The 17,359-nt window shown below is 34.7% G+C and overlaps 1 protein-coding gene across 9 annotated transcripts in view; it reads left to right on the top strand.

The window, feature by feature from the left end:
- SCAF8 (SR-related CTD associated factor 8) overlaps positions 1-17,359 on the top strand; it is a 180,440-nt gene that overhangs the window by 29,824 nt on the left and 133,257 nt on the right. For all 9 annotated transcript variants that reach the window (XM_028494808.2, XM_055087427.1, XM_028494807.2 and 6 more), the window contains 6 exons: positions 2,002-2,085; positions 5,886-5,930; positions 9,810-9,971; positions 12,426-12,579; positions 13,648-13,778; positions 15,799-15,975. In XM_028494808.2, coding sequence (XP_028350609.1) covers positions 2,002-2,085; positions 5,886-5,930; positions 9,810-9,971; positions 12,426-12,579; positions 13,648-13,778; positions 15,799-15,975 — 753 coding nt within the window. The remainder of the gene's footprint in view (positions 1-2,001; positions 2,086-5,885; positions 5,931-9,809; positions 9,972-12,425; positions 12,580-13,647; positions 13,779-15,798; positions 15,976-17,359) is intronic.

Raw genomic sequence — 17,359 nt, 5'->3', positions numbered from 1 at the left:
CTTCAAAGGTGAGTGACAGTACAATGAGGGTATAAAAGGTGGTGTAGCTCTGGTTGGGGAGATGTAGGGAAGGCTTTCCTCGTTAGGTGATGCTTTAACTAAGATGAATGAGTATGCATCAACTAGTAGGAAGGCCCTCGTTCTATTCCAAATAGAGGAAACAAGCCCATTTTTAAAGGCTCTGTGGCAGGGAACTGAAAAAAGACCATTGTGCCTAGGGCAGAGAGCTGGGGAGAGGAGCATGGTATGAGATGAGACTGGGAAGGTAGACAGGAATTAGATCAGTCAAGGGCCTTGTATGTGTAGATTTTTGTGTATCCCCAAAGAGTGGGAAGTCATTGAACTTTTTAGGGTGGTAGAGGAAGTGGGTGAGTATCAGTCACCTGATCAGATTAGTTTTTGAAAAGATAGACCTGCCATCCCTATGTGCGAGACGAAGGTAATTTGGACTGTGGTCATGGTGGTGGTTGGAGGAAGAAGAGGAGACACACATGGAGGAAACTGGGTAAAAATCAATAGAATTCAATGATGAAAAGGTTATAAGGGCTGCTGGAGCAAAGGCTATAGAGCAGCGGTCCCCAACCTTTTTGGCACCAGGGACCGGTTTCGTGGAAGACAGTTTTTCCATGGATGGGGTTGGGGGGCCGGTTTGGATGGTTCAGGCAGGAACAGGAGTGACGGGGAGCAGCAGATGAAGCTTCGCTCACTCGCCCACCGCTCCCCTCCTGCTGTGCGGCCCGTTCCTAACAGGCCGTGGACCGCTGCGATCCCGCGCCGGGGGTTGGGGACCCCTGCTGTAGAGGACTCCCTGGTTGTTTAACCAACCAGTGTTGTTTTGAGTTGCTTTGAAAGTCTGTTCAAGTTGTTTTTGCCATGTTCTGAGGGCCACAGCTTAGTTTCCAGGCTTCTAGTTAATATTTTATAGCATTGTAGTTAAATTCCCAGCATCATTTAGTACCAGTTTTCATCAGTATTTATTTAAGCTTAGTTATTTGTGTTTTGCCTAATTCCCCCACCTTGTCTTCATCCGTTTTCTCTCTAAGCAATATTATTATCCTTTGCGTATATGAGAAATCTCAAAACAAAAATTAGGGGCGGGGGGGGTGGGATTATTGGTAAATATTAGATCTCTTGACTTCTAAAAACAATTATATTGAGATACAGTTCACATACCACGCAATTAACCAATTGAAAGTGTATAATTCAGTGGTTTTTAGTATGGTTGTGCGGTCATCACCAGTCAATTTTAGAATATTTTTGTCACGTAAAAAACATGCTTTACTCATTAGTTATCACTCCTCATTTCTCCCCAGCTCTAGACAGTCACCAATAGATTTGCCTTTTCTGGACATTTCATATAAATGCAATTCTGTAACATGTTTTAAATATGGCTTTTTAAACTGAGCATGTTTTCAAGGTTCATCCATGTTGTAGCATGTATCAGTACTTCATTCCATTTTCGTGGCTAATATTTCATTGAATGGGTGGAAGAAATTTTGTTTATCCATTCCTCAGTTGATGGACATTTAGGTGGTTTCCACTTTTTAAATGAATTTTTTTTATGAATAATGCTGCAGTGACCGTTTGTGTATAAGTTTTTATGGGAACGTATATTTTCACATCTGTTGGGTATATACCTGGGAGTGGAATTGCTGGGTCATATTACATATTATTTTTCATTTTTTGAAAAACTGCCAAAATGTCTTCCAAAGCTGCTGCACCATTTTACATTCCCATTAGTAATGTGGATAAGGGTTCGTTTCTCTACATCCTTGCTAACACTTGTCTTTTTGATTATAAGCAAGTAAGTGTAAAGTGATAATCTCATTGTGGTTTTGATGTGTATTTGCTTGATGGCTAATAATGTTGAACTTGATTTTTAAAAGAAAAGCAGCACTTTAATTTCATTGAGGATATACAAATAGAAATGGTTGGTAATTTCACGTAATTGCTTAGAGACCGGTTTTGCTGTGTTTAAAATTTGTTCTTCTTTTTCATCAGTTGTATTCCCTGAATGACTACAAGCCACCCATTTCTAAAGCGAAAATGACCCAAATTACTAAAGCAGCCATCAAAGCTATTAAGGTGAGTAACACATTTTATTCTTGTGTTTTTCAAAGGAAATACTACACTAATATTTTGGAGAAGGGATGATTTTTATAGATTATATGTTTTCTTCCTCTTTTCAGAGTTAGTACATGTTCAAGGGAAAAAACACAAAAATGAAAATCTGTCACCTGCAAACTCTCTCACCTAGAGATTAAACACTTAATATCTTGATAAATATTCTTCCATAAACTTGGAAGCAATCATTTTCCCTTATTTTTCTTGGGTAAGATTTTAGATGTAGCCACATTGTGGAGAATGTTTAACATTGTTATTTGTCACACTGACTTTACAGAATCTTGAAATACAAGTTAAGAAAAGGTTTCTTTAAAAAAATTAGTGTATTCTTTTTCTTACTGATTGTATTATAGATTTAAAATGGGCCATTATGGAAAATAATTGGGCTTCATTGTACATAGGACATTTAAACTGTGGGAAGAGGCCACAAGTATTTAGCCATTGTTCTGATAACAGTGGTTTTGACTTATGGATACTTCTGAAAATCTCAGGAAAACGTTGGGTCATCTCTAGAGAAATACACATATGTACAGAATTTTGCATAAAATTTCTTGGTTTTAGGGACCTTATGAAGGTCGACCATAGACATCTCTCCAAAATGTTCTTGTCCCCAAAGCTAAGACTCCCTGCTCTAGTAGGGTTGTTAAAATTGAGAATGAGTGAGTGCTTATTTTTAATTAAGTAGGTATTAACCTATAGATATTTGGTGATATGTTTTCCTACTCTGAACATTAGCTCATAACCAGAAGCACCATTATTTAAATAAGTTGTCTTTTTTGTTTTTTTTTTGTTTGTTTGTTTGTTTTTGGCCACATTTGCTGCTTACAGGATTTTAGTTCCTCCATCAGGGATCAAACCCAGGCCCCGGCAGTGAAAGCGCCTAGTCCTAACTACTGGACCACCAGGGAATTCCCTGAATAAATTGTCTTTGACTAATAGCATTATCTGTTAGATTTAACAAATTCTTCTTTACAGAGAATCACTACTAGGAGAAAATTTAGGTCGTTGATTTTTGCAGTGTTCTAATGCCCCAAACTTAGTTTTCAAACTTATAATTAATATCTGACAGTATTATAGTTCAAATCCCTGTATTTATATGCAGAATATCAAAGAGGGGATAAGGACAGTGACCAGTAAACACATTTAAGATAGAGAATTCTTCAAAGAAGTGATTTTTCAGTTTATCTGATAGACTCAATTATAGAATGTTAGTCTCTTCTGCTTGCTTTATACTCGTCTTCATCGTGATCTGATTTTTATGGTCATGATCCTGAGAGTATGCGAGTGTGTATATTATTATCATTTTTATTCTGTGAAAATTAATAATTGATGCATTTAGTATAACCTTTTGTTGAACAGAATGCTTTTTAATTAGAAGACTTTAAGGAAACGGTATTAACATTATTTCCATTTTTCAGACGTTGGAAGGGTCTAAGAGAAGTAATTTGCAACAGTCAGAATAAAAACAGCTAGATTTTGATTTTCTCTCAATTAAGAGTCTAAACATGTTATACTGTACTATTTTGATTTATTGGTACTGTCTTAATGTTTTTAATTTTGAAAAAACACAAACATGTTGCGAAATACAATGAGCAACACATAGCCTTTTAGATTCACCAGGTGTTAATATCTTGCTACATTTGGTTTATTTCTACACACGCGCATACACACACACACACACGCACACACACACACACACACACACACTGAAGCACGTACATACACACTTTCACGTTTTTTTTGGCTGAATCATTTGAGAGTTCGTTTCAGTGTTCATTCAGAATAGCACGTAGTCCCTAAATACTTGAATTCGAATGTCCTAAAGCAAAGAGATTTCCTAGGTAACCAAATACACATCACATGCAAGAAATTTCACTTTGATATAATATTATTATCTAATATATAATCTACACTTTCATTTACCAGTTGTCTCAGTATTAACTTTAGCACCTGCACCTGTGCATTTTCAGGATCCAGTCGAGATCCTGTCATTTATTTATCCTGTCACCCAGCCTTTTTGCTTTCTTTTGTTTTTGTTTTCTTTTTCATTACATTGACATTTTTGAAGAGTTCACACCAACTGTTTTGCAGTACTGTATTAATTTAAACTGCATTTGATACATATGTAAGTTGATATTTGGACTGCCTTTTAAATCAGATTTAGATGATATTGTGTTTCATATTAAGGTAAGTCTTTGGCTTTCTATCAATGTTTAGAGACATGATTATTTTTCTGGGTACTTGTTAACATTGCACAGTCAACAAAACCTCTGATAACCTATTGTGGAAGAAGGCCTATGTGAGTTGAGAATCTTTGAATTAACAGTAAGTTGTTTTACTCTGAATTACATATAGTACATGAAGTAACTAGAAGCAAGAAGCACTGCCAAGATGTCTTCCAAAAAAATTATTATTTAATAAAAACCACTCAGTGTGTAATTACTATTTTATGTATTGATTTTAAATGTTTAGTTACTTATAAAGTGCCTAATAACTTTTAGTTTGGCTTTTTTTTAGTTAAGTAACTTAAACTGTAGCATAAACTGTTACTTTGTAGTAAGGAAACTTTTATTGTAGATTTTGATTTGGTGAATATGAATAATGAGATTTTCCTTTATTTTTTTTAAATACGCCTTTTTATATACATTTAGTTAGTTAGTTGGTTAGTTAGTTGGTTGGTTGGTTGTGCCAGGTCTTCGTTGCGGCAGGTGGGCTCCTTAGTTGCGGCATGCGAACTCTTAGTTGCAGCATGCACGTGGGATCTAGTTCCCTGACCAGGCATCAAACCTGGGCCCCCTGCATTGGGAGCGTGGAGTCTTAACCACTGCACCACCAAGAAAGTCCTGGTTTTCCGTTGTTTTTGACTTTATAAATGTTGGATTTCTTGCTGCAGTTCAGTTGAAAGTTCTTGTGTCTCTTCAGTCTAACGGGATGTGTCCCTTAAAAGCATAATTCATGGGATCAGAAATATAAATAGAAGTACAATTCAGGATAGTTTCTTTAAACAGAAATGTGCTGATTGTGCAGTTGCCGTTGAGCTATTAAAATTAAATTAGGTACAAATTCCAGATAATTTTTGTTTAACCTGTAATTTTCATCTTATTTATTTTCACGTTTATTCATAGTGTTGTTTCATAAAACTTAAATCTAAGCTTTTGCATAATTGATAGAAGCCCATTTCTGTTTTTTAATGTGTGTGCTCACTTCTCTTCCTGCTGATTCATTTTGGCTGATCCGTTAGAACATTAAACATCTCTGTGTTTTATTATATATACTTGCAGTTCCATTTTCCAGGAGAAGCAGAAGAAGATAATGAAGTTGAAAACATCTCCCTTGCACACATTTATTAATGCTCTTTATTTTCAGTTACTTCATTTTTCTAGTACTAACCTAATTTAGCCAATAAAATGATACTAAAGGAGATCTTTACTTTTTTTCCAAGAAGGAAGAATGTACAGTCTACCAGTGTCTTACCACCAGTATTTTGCTGTCAACCTAACTATTTGTGAAAGTTTGCTTTCTTAAAGACTGTACTAGAATTCTTTTGTATCTGTGTTAACGTAACACACTTTGGATATACTGATCATATACCTATTTGAAGAATCCCTTTACTAATCATAGCTAGTTTAATCATGAATTTAATCAAAATTCATGATTAAAATTCATTGCTTTGATAGACCTTTGAAGCTATGTTAAACCGTATGTTTAGCAGGGAAGTTCTAATCAAACATTTAAAACCACATTTCTTTTTTTTCTTTTAGTTCTATAAACATGTGGTACAGAGTGTTGAGAAATTCATTCAGAAAGTAAGTATATCATTTTCTATATATATGCTAAATGTTCTGTAACTATAGATTAATGGCCTGCACTCTTCTCTTTTAAATCAAATACCCAAGTTTAAATTGTTTTGATGGACTGTTCAAAAGTGATTCCATTTGTTTTAATATCTTATTAAGAAATAAAATGAAAGTGCTTTTTGGATAATTCTAAAAACAAAAGCTTTCAGATAGATGTTTTTGTTAATTTGCATTGCCGTAGTGAGCATCCGTCCCTTGAAGAAAATGTTTCAATATGATTGATTTTTAAATTAATTAATTAATTAATTTTTTGGCTGCATTGGGTCTTTGTTGCTGTGCGCGGGCTTTCTCTAGTTGTGGCGAGCGGGGGCTACTCTTCGTTGTGGTGCACAGGCTTCTCGTTGCGGTGGCTTCTCTTGTTGCAGAGCACGGGCTCTAGGCACGCGGGCTCAGTAGTTGTGGCTCGTGGACTGTAGAGCGCAGGCTCAGTAGTTGTGGCACACGGGCTTAGTTGCGCCACAGCATATGGGATCTTCCCGGGCCAGGGCTTGAACCCGTGTCCCCTGCATTGGCAGGCGGATTCTTAACCACTGTGCCACCAGGGAAGCCCCCCAATATGATTGATTTTTAATGAAATTATAGATTCATTATTTTTTATAGCCTTTAAAGAAATTCTCCCTTGTTATTTGAAGCTGAATGCTTAGAGAGCAGTCTTCCTTTTAGATAAGATGTAGTAAAAATACCAGCCACTTTCCTTCTGCTGATTCATTTTGTCTCATCCATTAGGGCATTACACATCCTATATCTTATTAAATAGACCTGAAGTTCCGTTTTCCAGGGTAAGCAGAGGGAGATGAAGTTGAAAACAGCTGTTTAGCATACACTTCGTAATTTTTTTGTAACCAGGGCCTGAGGTGACCAGATTATATTTCTTTGCCCCTTCCTTGTGATCAGTGCCCTGTTTGTGCCGTGTTTTTTTGGCAGGAGTACGTAACTTTTATAACTTGTAAAATTGTACTGTAGGAAATCTGTAATTGAATTTAGGTTTTGTATTCTGCCCATTGTTCATGCCTAGATGTAAGCAGAACCAGACAGGATCAGAGGTAAATGGCATTAAGGACTTGGCAAGGTGGCAGTGTGTTTCTTGAACAAAAATAGTTGACTGGAGCATGAATCAAAGTGATGGTATTGTGTCACTAAGCTAGCTAGATATCTTGAATAAATCAGTTAACCTTTATGTGATTCAGCTTTTTTTCTCTTAAAGTCTTGTTCTCTCAAAACTTAAAGTATTGGTAAAACATACTTTGAGGTGAACAACTCGTGAATTGAAGCTTAAGGCATGGGGTAAAATAACACGTATGCTGTGTTTTAGGTAAATCCAACTAGAAAATACAAATGTTGGTGATTGGAAAATTTCATTGTTCTAAAGCTTTTAAAAAATCTTTTTAAAAAGGTTCAGCGTCTAAACAGTGCTTCTTAAACTATTTTTGTGCAAAGGAATTACCTAGAGATCTTATTGAAATGCAGGTTCTGTTTCCCTAAGTGTGGGTTAGTTAGACTCTGATAAAACCTCGGCAAGTTAGGCTCTGGTTAAAAAGTTTCTCCTGAGAGAAGACCTTGTTAAGAATTGAATGCTCTGGCTGTCTCAGAATGGTTCCTTTTCCTCTCCTTCTGTTGGAAGCATGCACTATTCACTGTGTGAATTCGTTTGGTATAAGGTATAACTGTTTCCTGAGACAGCCCTCTTTTCTTACATACTACTCTTAGCATCATTTAGTGCTTTGTAAGTACAGCCACAATTGTTATTCAAAGTGTAAAAAATACCTCATGACATTGGAGTCTTAGGAATTCTTGATTTCAGTACTGCTAGAACTTGAAAAAGAGATTGAAAACATTTCAGATTTTTTGGTCTTAATTCTCCTCTCAAGTTTCTAGTTGGTGACTTAGCCAAGTTTACCAAATATTGTAATTTTAAAACTTCTACAACATTTAAATCATACATAATTTTTTTTTGCCATTTTATGTGGCAGACACATAAAAATGCCTAGTCTGTTAGTGAAGGAAATTCTGTACCATAACATGTTAATATAGTGTTTCTAAAGATATTGTGGAAGAATTATCTTTATAGCTTAATACTAAAACTGCTAACATTTTTGAAGCTTTGGAATCTTCACAGTAGGTGAGGAAGGCCCATTTATTGTGTTATGTACTCATGATTCTTATGTATTGTGAGTTTATAATCGAGTTTTTATTATAAATCAAAGTAAAAGGTGTATTTGTTTAAACAGAACTCACTGCATTAATCGCTTTTATTACTTACCATTCAGTATTAATTTTAATAACTCTTACCAGCAACTTATAAATTTTATTTAGCCTTAGTTTCAAGATAATCATTTCTATAAAGTAATAGATTATGTATTAGATTATTTTATCTGTGTTTTCGGCATTGGGAAATAGATGATTTTTAACAGATGTCTTGCTTTTCATTAAATTTTAAAAATTTTCTTTTCTTTACTGGATGTATTATTTGCCTGGCTAGGTAAATATTTCTTTGAATGTATGGTAGTCAAAGGAAAATAGCCTTGGCCATATATATGAACTGAGGGACAGATATGCTAGATTTGGGGGGAACATGAGGGAAAAAACTATTTGACTTTTAAAACAATAACTTACAACAGAGCAGACAGTTTTGGACCTTTTTGGTAGGTTAAACCTAAAACTTTAATGTCCAATCACCAGCATTACTGCCCTTTTATTAAATGTTTCAAGTACTAAACAGCCAGAACCTTGCAGTAGATACTTGTGAATTGGTGCTAAAGGTCTCTTCATTTTCTTAATGATGACCTTAAAGAGAAGGTTCTTAAAAGGGATTTGAAGGAACAAATGAAGAATCATCTATATAGTCTTTTTGCAGAATGAAATCACTCATTGTCTTGACTGAAAATCCTGTTTAGAAACATGTATGTGTGTGTTGGAGGTGGATTGAGGATCCTTTACCCACTGGTCCTTGGGTTTCCAGGAAGGTTTTCAAGAATGCAATTTTGATTTAGTCCCTATATGATTTCTATGAAATTACTTTGGGTGAAATACTTACCTCATTACACCCAGAATTTGAACCTGCTTTTTGCAGCCATAATTTCATTTTAATCAGTATATGTTTGGGAGGCAGGTGTTCTTATGCTTCAGGACATGGACGAAATCGAAGCAGCGAGCTTGATAGTGAAAGGGTTCTTCCTTGCGCTCAGGCAAGTAGGAGACTTTCATATTCTTCAGATTGGGTAATGGATGAGGTTGAGAAACATTGCTCAGTGGAGTAGCGAAAAAATGTTTTCATAGGATAGATTCCTAGAGTCATAATGCTAGTGTCTTGTCTTTTGTATAGGTGTGGTATTTGAGAAAAGTTTTGAAACTTTGGGTTCATTGTGTTTGGAATGTTATAATTTGTCATTTGATTTGTTCCTTCATTAGTACAGAAATCCTTTCCCTATATGTTTCAGACAAAGTCTAAGGCATGTTGGCAATGCTTTTACCAGTGCTTTTCTTTCCTGAATTTGCTGCTTCCTTTTATTTGGCTTTTCAAAATCATGAAACAGTTTTTTTTTATTATGACAGTACCTTGCCTTTTGTTTTTTATTGTTCAAGCCAGTTACTCAGCGCTATTTCAGAACTTAGGTGATTGGCAGTTGAACTGAATATGTAGAGTAGCCAAAGTAGATTCTTTCAAATGCTATTCCAGAGACAGACGGTGTGGAATAGTCAACCTCGAATGTTCATCACCTCAGCATGAGCAGTGTTTTTGTGTTTGTACAGGATTTATGGTGACATTTGTATATCAAGAATTTTAACCTTCTCATTTGCTTCCCTTCCCACTCTTCTTTTTTTCTTCAGTGTAAACCAGAATACAAGGTACCTGGACTTTATGTTATTGACTCTATTGTACGACAATCTCGACATCAGTTTGGTCAAGAAAAGGATGTGTTCGCACCCAGATTTAGTAATAACATCATTAGCACTTTCCAGAATTTATATCGTTGCCCTGGAGACGACAAGGTATGCTGCCTTTTTTCTTTTTTTTAAGTCACTACAGTAACTACCTTTTTTGTCTTAATGAGACTCTTTACATTATCTTAATTTTATCATTTTATGTTATTGTTTACTCTTTGTTATTCCGAATTTGAATATTTAATTATTGCACTCTCCATGTTCCTTTTTGTTATTAGACTTTTCCTAAACAGAGTAGAAAGATAGTTGATTTTGCTACTTTTTAATTTATTGAAGCAGTTGGTGTTAAAGAAACTGGCTCTAATAAGCATTTGGAATTATCCTAAAATCTTATTTATTTACATGCACAACCAATTCAGAATTTTGATTATTTGACATGAGCTGATATTTACCTATTTAGTGTCTGTGAAAAATGGATTTACCAAATAATTAATAGAAAATGACTGCATATCAAAATTCCTTTGTCATGGTAAAGTTTTCTTAGTGCTAGAAACCACACTACTGGGTCTGCTCGATCTGAATGAATAATATTCTATCCGACATAAAACAAAAGCTTTGGAACCTGAGGGAGACTAAAAAGGCGCTGTTTATCCTCATAGGTGCTCAAAGATAGTAGAAGGTTATGTATCTTGAATGCTGATTTGGAAATTTAGTGTCCTTTTTCTGACAGAGTTGATTGCAATATTGATTTTGTAGGAAAAGGAATGAACAGGTGAAGACTAACTGTTACTCTGAGGAAGAGCCACAAAACTTAAAAGCTCACCACAAATCTTTTACCTTCCCTCAAGTACAAGATTAGGTAGTTTTTATTTTCAATAACTATTGTACAGTTTTGAAACAAAAAAAGTCTTGTTATAATAGATATGGAGATAAATTTATCATTGTATCATTCTTTGTAAACTGTTCTTGGATATGCTTCTTGAAGCAGATTTTTTTCTTTTAATTAACTTTGGTACGTTGGTAATTCTATGCAGGCAGAGAGAATGCTTCTAGTTTTTAAGTAACCCATCACAGTTGAGACTTAAAATAGATGCCTTAGAATCCCACTTAAAATAACTCATTTTGAAATTTTATATAAACATTCTTTGAAGTAACTTATAAACACTTTGATTTAGGAATTTCACTAGTTTGGACTTGGATTTCTATCAATTACAATGAACAAGTCAGTCTTGAATTTGTAGATTTCATAATAATAATGTTTCTCATTTATAATAAAGTTTAGTATATAGGGATTTTTTTAAATAACCATAGTAGGAAAGATTACATTGCTACTGTAATCTCAGTGCATAAACTCCATAAAGGAGAGACATTGTTTGTTTGTGTAGGTGGAGACATCGAATGATACTTACCAGATGGGGACTACTTTTAGTGCTTGATGAGTATCTTGGGAACTGGAAGATTTTTTTATGTAAAGCAAAAAAATATAAGGCACTTTGTTAGTGCCCACATCTTAGGAAAAATAGTTAAATCAGAAGATATGAAGCATTCTTTGTGTAACTTTCTTATGCTTCATTTGAAATACAAAAATTTGCATGTTAATTTAGCTTGGACATAGTTTGAAAATATGTCGATATAATATTATGAGTGATTTAAAGGTGAACCAGATATTCTTAAAAATTCCTTATTTTACTATTACAAAATAGACTATTTAACAAAAGGCTCTTTTTAATACTTAATTTCAGCCTCTGTCATTTAAATTATTCTACTGGAGTTAAGTAGCATTACAATAGTCAGTAACTAATACTTACTGCTGTTTACAGAACTTCTATATGCTGAACAGTGGTGGCAGAAAGTAAATTTGGTTAAATTCTTATGTGAGGAAATACCCTTTCTTGTTCTTAGATAGTTTTAAAATGAAATTTTTTTTTTTTTTTTTTTTGCGGTTTGCGGGCCTCTCACTGTTGTGGCCTCTCCTGTTGCGGAGCACAGGCTCCAGACGCACAGGCTCAGTGGCCATGGGTCACGGGGCCCAGCCGCTCCGCGGCATGTGGGATCCTCCCGGACCAGGGCACGAACCCAGGTCCCCTGCATCGGCAGGCGGACTCTCAAACACTGTGCCACCAGGGAAGCCCGAAAAATTTTTTTTAAAGTCACATAAGATAGGGATTTTCTGTTGAAGTTACTTTTTTAAAAGATAAAATTAAAATCAACAGTAAATATAACTTTAGTGCCAAGCCTCAGAATCCTTAACACAGTTCACCAGCTAACTGTAACCATCTCATTAGTGTTCATGTAGAAGGTGAAACCTAGTTACCATTCCTTCCTTCTTTCTGCTAAATATTGCTTTCATTAACTTGTATATTCATCAGAATGAATATTTTTGCAAGTGAGTTAAAGTTAATAAATGCAAAATTATAGAAACATAATTTCAGGGCTGGAAAGTATCATAGCAGTATTTTAATCCATCCTTCCTATCTACCGTCCAAGTAGCCTCTATGATATGACTGTGCTAAGCTTTTGAAAGAAAAAAAACCAAAATATCATTTTTCTTTTTTCCTCTAGAGTAAAATAGTGAGAGTATTAAACTTATGGCAGAAGAATAATGTATTTAAAAGTGAGATTATTCAACCTCTTTTGGATATGGCAGCGGGGATTCCTCCTCCAGTTGTCACACCTGTTTTGGCCAGTACTACTGCTGCTATGAGCAATACCCCAGGTATGTTGCTTTGATAGATTTTCTGAGTATTCTACTCATGCTTTTCAGGTGATTATTCATATATGAAATAATAATTTGACAGTGCAGGAGAATTTGTCTAGCATTAGGTAAATGAAAGGAAATGCAATTTAAGTGAAAAATAAAATCAGAAGTTATGTTTGTGTGTAATTCTTTTCTAAAAATTAAAAAGCTTAGTTTTTAAAATCCCTAGAAACATAATGAGCTTTGGAAATTGGTGTGTCAGTTAAGCTTTTCCTGATTTAGACTGTAATCTTTTAAACTTGCATATATATCATCTTGATATTCACAGTGAACTAAGACTACTAATATAAAGAGAACCCTGAAAAAATTTATTTAATGGAGAGAAGAATGTTTAGTAATAATCTCAAAATCATGTGTTGTTTTTTTTTAAGGTATTTAAATGACATTTGAAATTTTTTATCATAGTCCAAGAATTACATTTGTTAGCATTTTGGTATATATTTAGTTTTTGATGTGTTGTGTATACATATACACACACACATATTTTGGAACAAAAATAGTTTTATGTACACTATTATATAATAATTTTTTTCATGAAAGATTGCATTTTGAATATTTCCTTCTGTCATTGAATTTTCTTCTTTAGTAAGATTTTTAATGACTTGCAGGTATTATAGCCTCCTTTATTTTGTTTATTTTTTAAAATTATTTTTTATTTTTGGCCATGTTGTGGGGCATGTGGGATCTTAGTTCCCTGACCAGGGGTTGAACCTGTGCCCCCTGCATTAGGAGCGTGGAGTCTTAACTACTGCACCACCAGGGAAATCCCTGTAGGTTCCTTTAAAGTAGTAACATAGTTAATTGAGCACAAGTATGGATAGCTCTTTTAGGTCGGTTTTTTTTAAATTGTTGTTGTTTTAACATACCTAATTCTGTAATGGTTTTTCAAAATGGAGACAATAAAATTACATTTATATAAATTGTACATATTTTATAAAAGTGACAGAACAAATCTCTCTACTTTTCCAAGTCTTATTTATGTACTTACATATTTATTGGGGTTGGGTTTGATGTCTTTTCTAAAAGGAACTCCTGTGACACCTGTTACTCCAGCCAATGTGGTCCAAGGTTTACCTGATCCGTGGGTGTCTCAGATAACAAATACAGATACACTTGCAGCTGTAGCTCAGATCTTACAAAGTCCTCAAGGCCAACAGGTGAGCAGCTTTTTTATTATGTCAATGATTTGGAACTCATTATTTTCCTAACACATTGTTTCATTATGTACCACCTAAAGAGTATGTGTTTTATTTTTAAAAAATGACCACACTACATATAGTACCGTGTAACTTACTTTTTTTCATTTAGTAATGCATCATGAACACTTTTATGTCATTAAAGATTATTTTACAGATAATTCGTTCTACACCAAAATAATTGATTCAGCACACAGTTTGTGCCAGACGTTATTAGGTGCTATTGTTATTCCAGTAACAAGGCAGGGAAGTCTTCTACCTTGGAGAAGTTACCTCTCTATCTTAGGGGAGACAAACAATAAAGAAGTATAAAACATTATTTAGATAGTGATATATGACTTAAAACAGGGTAAGTCTTTACAGTGACTAAGTTTGGGGGAAGGGGTCAGAATTAGGGTAGCCAGGAGAAGGGATCTTTGACAAAGTGGCATTTGAATTGAGACTTTAAATGGAACAGCTAGTCATGGCAAGATATGAGGATAGTCTAGCATCTGTTTGGTTTTTTTTTAACTTATCCTCCAAAAACCAGATTAATTGTGATCTGAATAAGTGAAAAATGGTACAGTTGTGGACTCTTTAAAAAGACAGTCTCAAAAAAAAAATATGGAACCATTTTAGTGATTTACAAATGTAAAAAAACAGTTCAGTTATCGTCTTAGATTGGATCCAGTTTCTACATTTTTGGGACAGTTGGGAAACTGAATTGGATATTAGATTAAATTATAGAATTACTAACCTTTCGTGATAATGATATTTTGAAAGTAATTCGTAAAACAAATGTCATTTTAAAAGTCATCTATTAAAATAATACTTTTGGCCGGAGTGTGGATTTTCTGGAAGAATAGTACAAGGAGTCAAGAAGACACAGTAATCTATAAGATGTGAAGTCAGAGCAGAGGGAGAAGTAGGGTGCTGCAGTGTTTGAACCTGGGTGACTGAAAGAATAACAGTGCTGTGGGGGAAAATGGAGATGTCAAAAGGAACATTTAAAATGTGTAAAGGAGAAATGTGCCTTCCTTTCTTCTTTCCTCCCGCTCTCCCTCCCTCTTATTCATCCATCCTGTCTGTTTTGGAGCTTCCTCAGTGCAGGAGCTCAGCTATCATATATTTTTGTAGTTTCTTTCCTATCACATTAGTAGTTTGTAGTAAATGTTGATATGATAGGTAAAGACTCTAGTTTGTTTCTTAATGTTGCTATTTCAGATGAAATTATTTTACTTACTGTCATTGTGCAAGTTTCTACCTTCTCCCACTGTAAACTGAACTTTACTTAAAGAGTGCATATGTCTTATTTAGCAATAGCTTTTCTATTTTTGTTTTTCTATTCTAAACTGATAATTTTCAGATTTAACTTGGGTTTACATCTTGAGTAGGAAAGTATTAATTACTACTAGGTTATGTATAGGGTTTACTGAACTGAAATATCTTCAGCATCTTACCAGTTTCTGTTTTTTAAGAGGGAGGGTGAATGGGGGGACAGGGGTTGCTTTCAACTCTTGTTGACACTATTCACCTTCAATTTCCTTAGTTTCAGACTGCTCCAAGGGACAGATTTCTTATTTTCTTAGCTGCTTTCAGGAATGTGTTATCAGATGGTAAATCTGAATGATAGTAAAAGCAGTTGTTGTAAGTGCTTGTCCTTTTACAGAGATTGAGTTAATTGAAGAAGGGATGAAAAAGCTTAGTGAAAAAAAGTCTGCTTGTGATGAGTTTTTTTATCCGTTGGTCATGGTGTGATCATTTTATTTTGTTTAAACTTCCCTGACTATCCAGAAGCAAGACTGACTTATTAAGGACTGTGTTATATATGGCACACACAAAAAGTCTTTTTAAAAAAAATTGTTTTAAGTTAGTATATATTTTTTCTTGGTTTCTAGACTGTAGAATGGTAAATTTTATTGACCAAAAGTTTTAGTTGAGTATTCTTATTACAAACCCAACACCTGTTTGTAGTAATTTTCTCCACCCCCCTCCCCTTCAGCTTCAGCAGTTAATACAGACTTTACAGATACAGCAGCAGAAGCCTCAGCCTTCCATCTTGCAAGCCCTGGACGCCGGCCTTGTGGTCCAGCTGCAGGCTCTTACAGCACAGCTCACAGCAGCGGCTGCAGCAGCCAGCACCCTTAATCCCCTAGAACAGGGAGTGTCTTTTAACAAGGTAAAAACTAAGATAAGAGATCTGTTCTGTATGAAGAACTGAATTTTCTATACTATCATGTATATTCCAATTCTGTAAATTACATTTTACCGTAGCACTATTTTATATTTTAACATCCATCGTACTCTATAAGATATAAATTTTAGAAAAAGTTCAAATTTCTGAAAGAAATTAAGTAATTTTATAATTCCACTCGAAACATTTAGAATATTTTCTTTTGACTAATGATAACTGGTCAGTAAAATTGTGTATTCACTTTTTTTAAAAATATAAATTTGTTTATTTTATTTTTGGCTGCGTTGGGTCTTCGTTGCTACGTGCAGGCTTTCTCTAGTTGTGGTGCACAGGCTTCTCAACTGCGGTGGCTTCTCTTATTGTGGAGCACGGGCTCTAGGCCCACGGGCTTCAGTAGCTGTGGCTCGCGGGCTCTAGAGAGGCAGGCTCAGTAGTTGTGGCGCACGGGCTTAGTTGCTCCGTGGCATGTGGGATCTTCCTGGACCAGGGCTCGAACCCTGGTTCGAGCGTTGGCAGGTGGATTCTCAACCACTGCGCCACCAGGGAAGCCCCCTGTTTTCACTATTGAGGCAGATGATTATTTTTTATACTTCCTAATTTATTTTATGGATGTTACAAATATATTAATTATGGTGTCTGTCCTTTAATTTTAATCTGCTAGAATTAAAATTGTAAAGTATGTGAAAATTCAAAGGAAAGCTTCTTTACAAGTTGTTACTGTGCTGTGATAAATTGAGGTCTAACTAAAGAAGAGTGTTTTTAAAGTTGAAAATCTTTTATGTTTAACTTGTGTGATATGCTTAATATTCTTGCTATTTATGGGAATATTATAATACTTTGGAAGTGTTATCTGTATTATTTTTATTTCTGCTACTGTTATTTTCATAGAAATATAAATATTGATTTATTAGATTATTACTTAGACGTTTTTAGCCTGCAGCTTCCAGAAAGTCTTTAAATTGATCATTGAGAAGACAGTGGAGCATTTTGAGAGAACTGCGCTAGTAACAGATCTGTTGATTATAGTTCTAGATTTTTTTTTAATCAAGCTATGTTACTATTGACAAGCCACTTAATTATTTTAATCCTGATCCTCTCTTTTATAAAGTTAAGAGTATCGGTATTTATCCTGCGTATCATGATTGTTTTGCTTCATAAGGCAATGTCTGTCAAAATGCTCTGAAGAAAAGTAAAGATTCACTCAAATAAAATGTTTTATTGGAGTATAACAATAAAATGATATGAAACATTTACATTTTAAATGATAGAGATAAATTAATGGGATGTCATTGACATTCAAAGTAGCATTTGCAACTTTTATTTGTGCAAAGCACTTTTAAATTTGTCTCTCTCTTTTTTTTTGCCCCCC

This window comes from Physeter macrocephalus, chromosome 10 (assembly GCF_002837175.3).
Source record: "Physeter macrocephalus isolate SW-GA chromosome 10, ASM283717v5, whole genome shotgun sequence".
Lineage (NCBI taxonomy): Eukaryota > Metazoa > Chordata > Mammalia > Artiodactyla > Physeteridae > Physeter > Physeter macrocephalus.
This window is presented reverse-complemented; position numbering and strand designations above follow the sequence as displayed.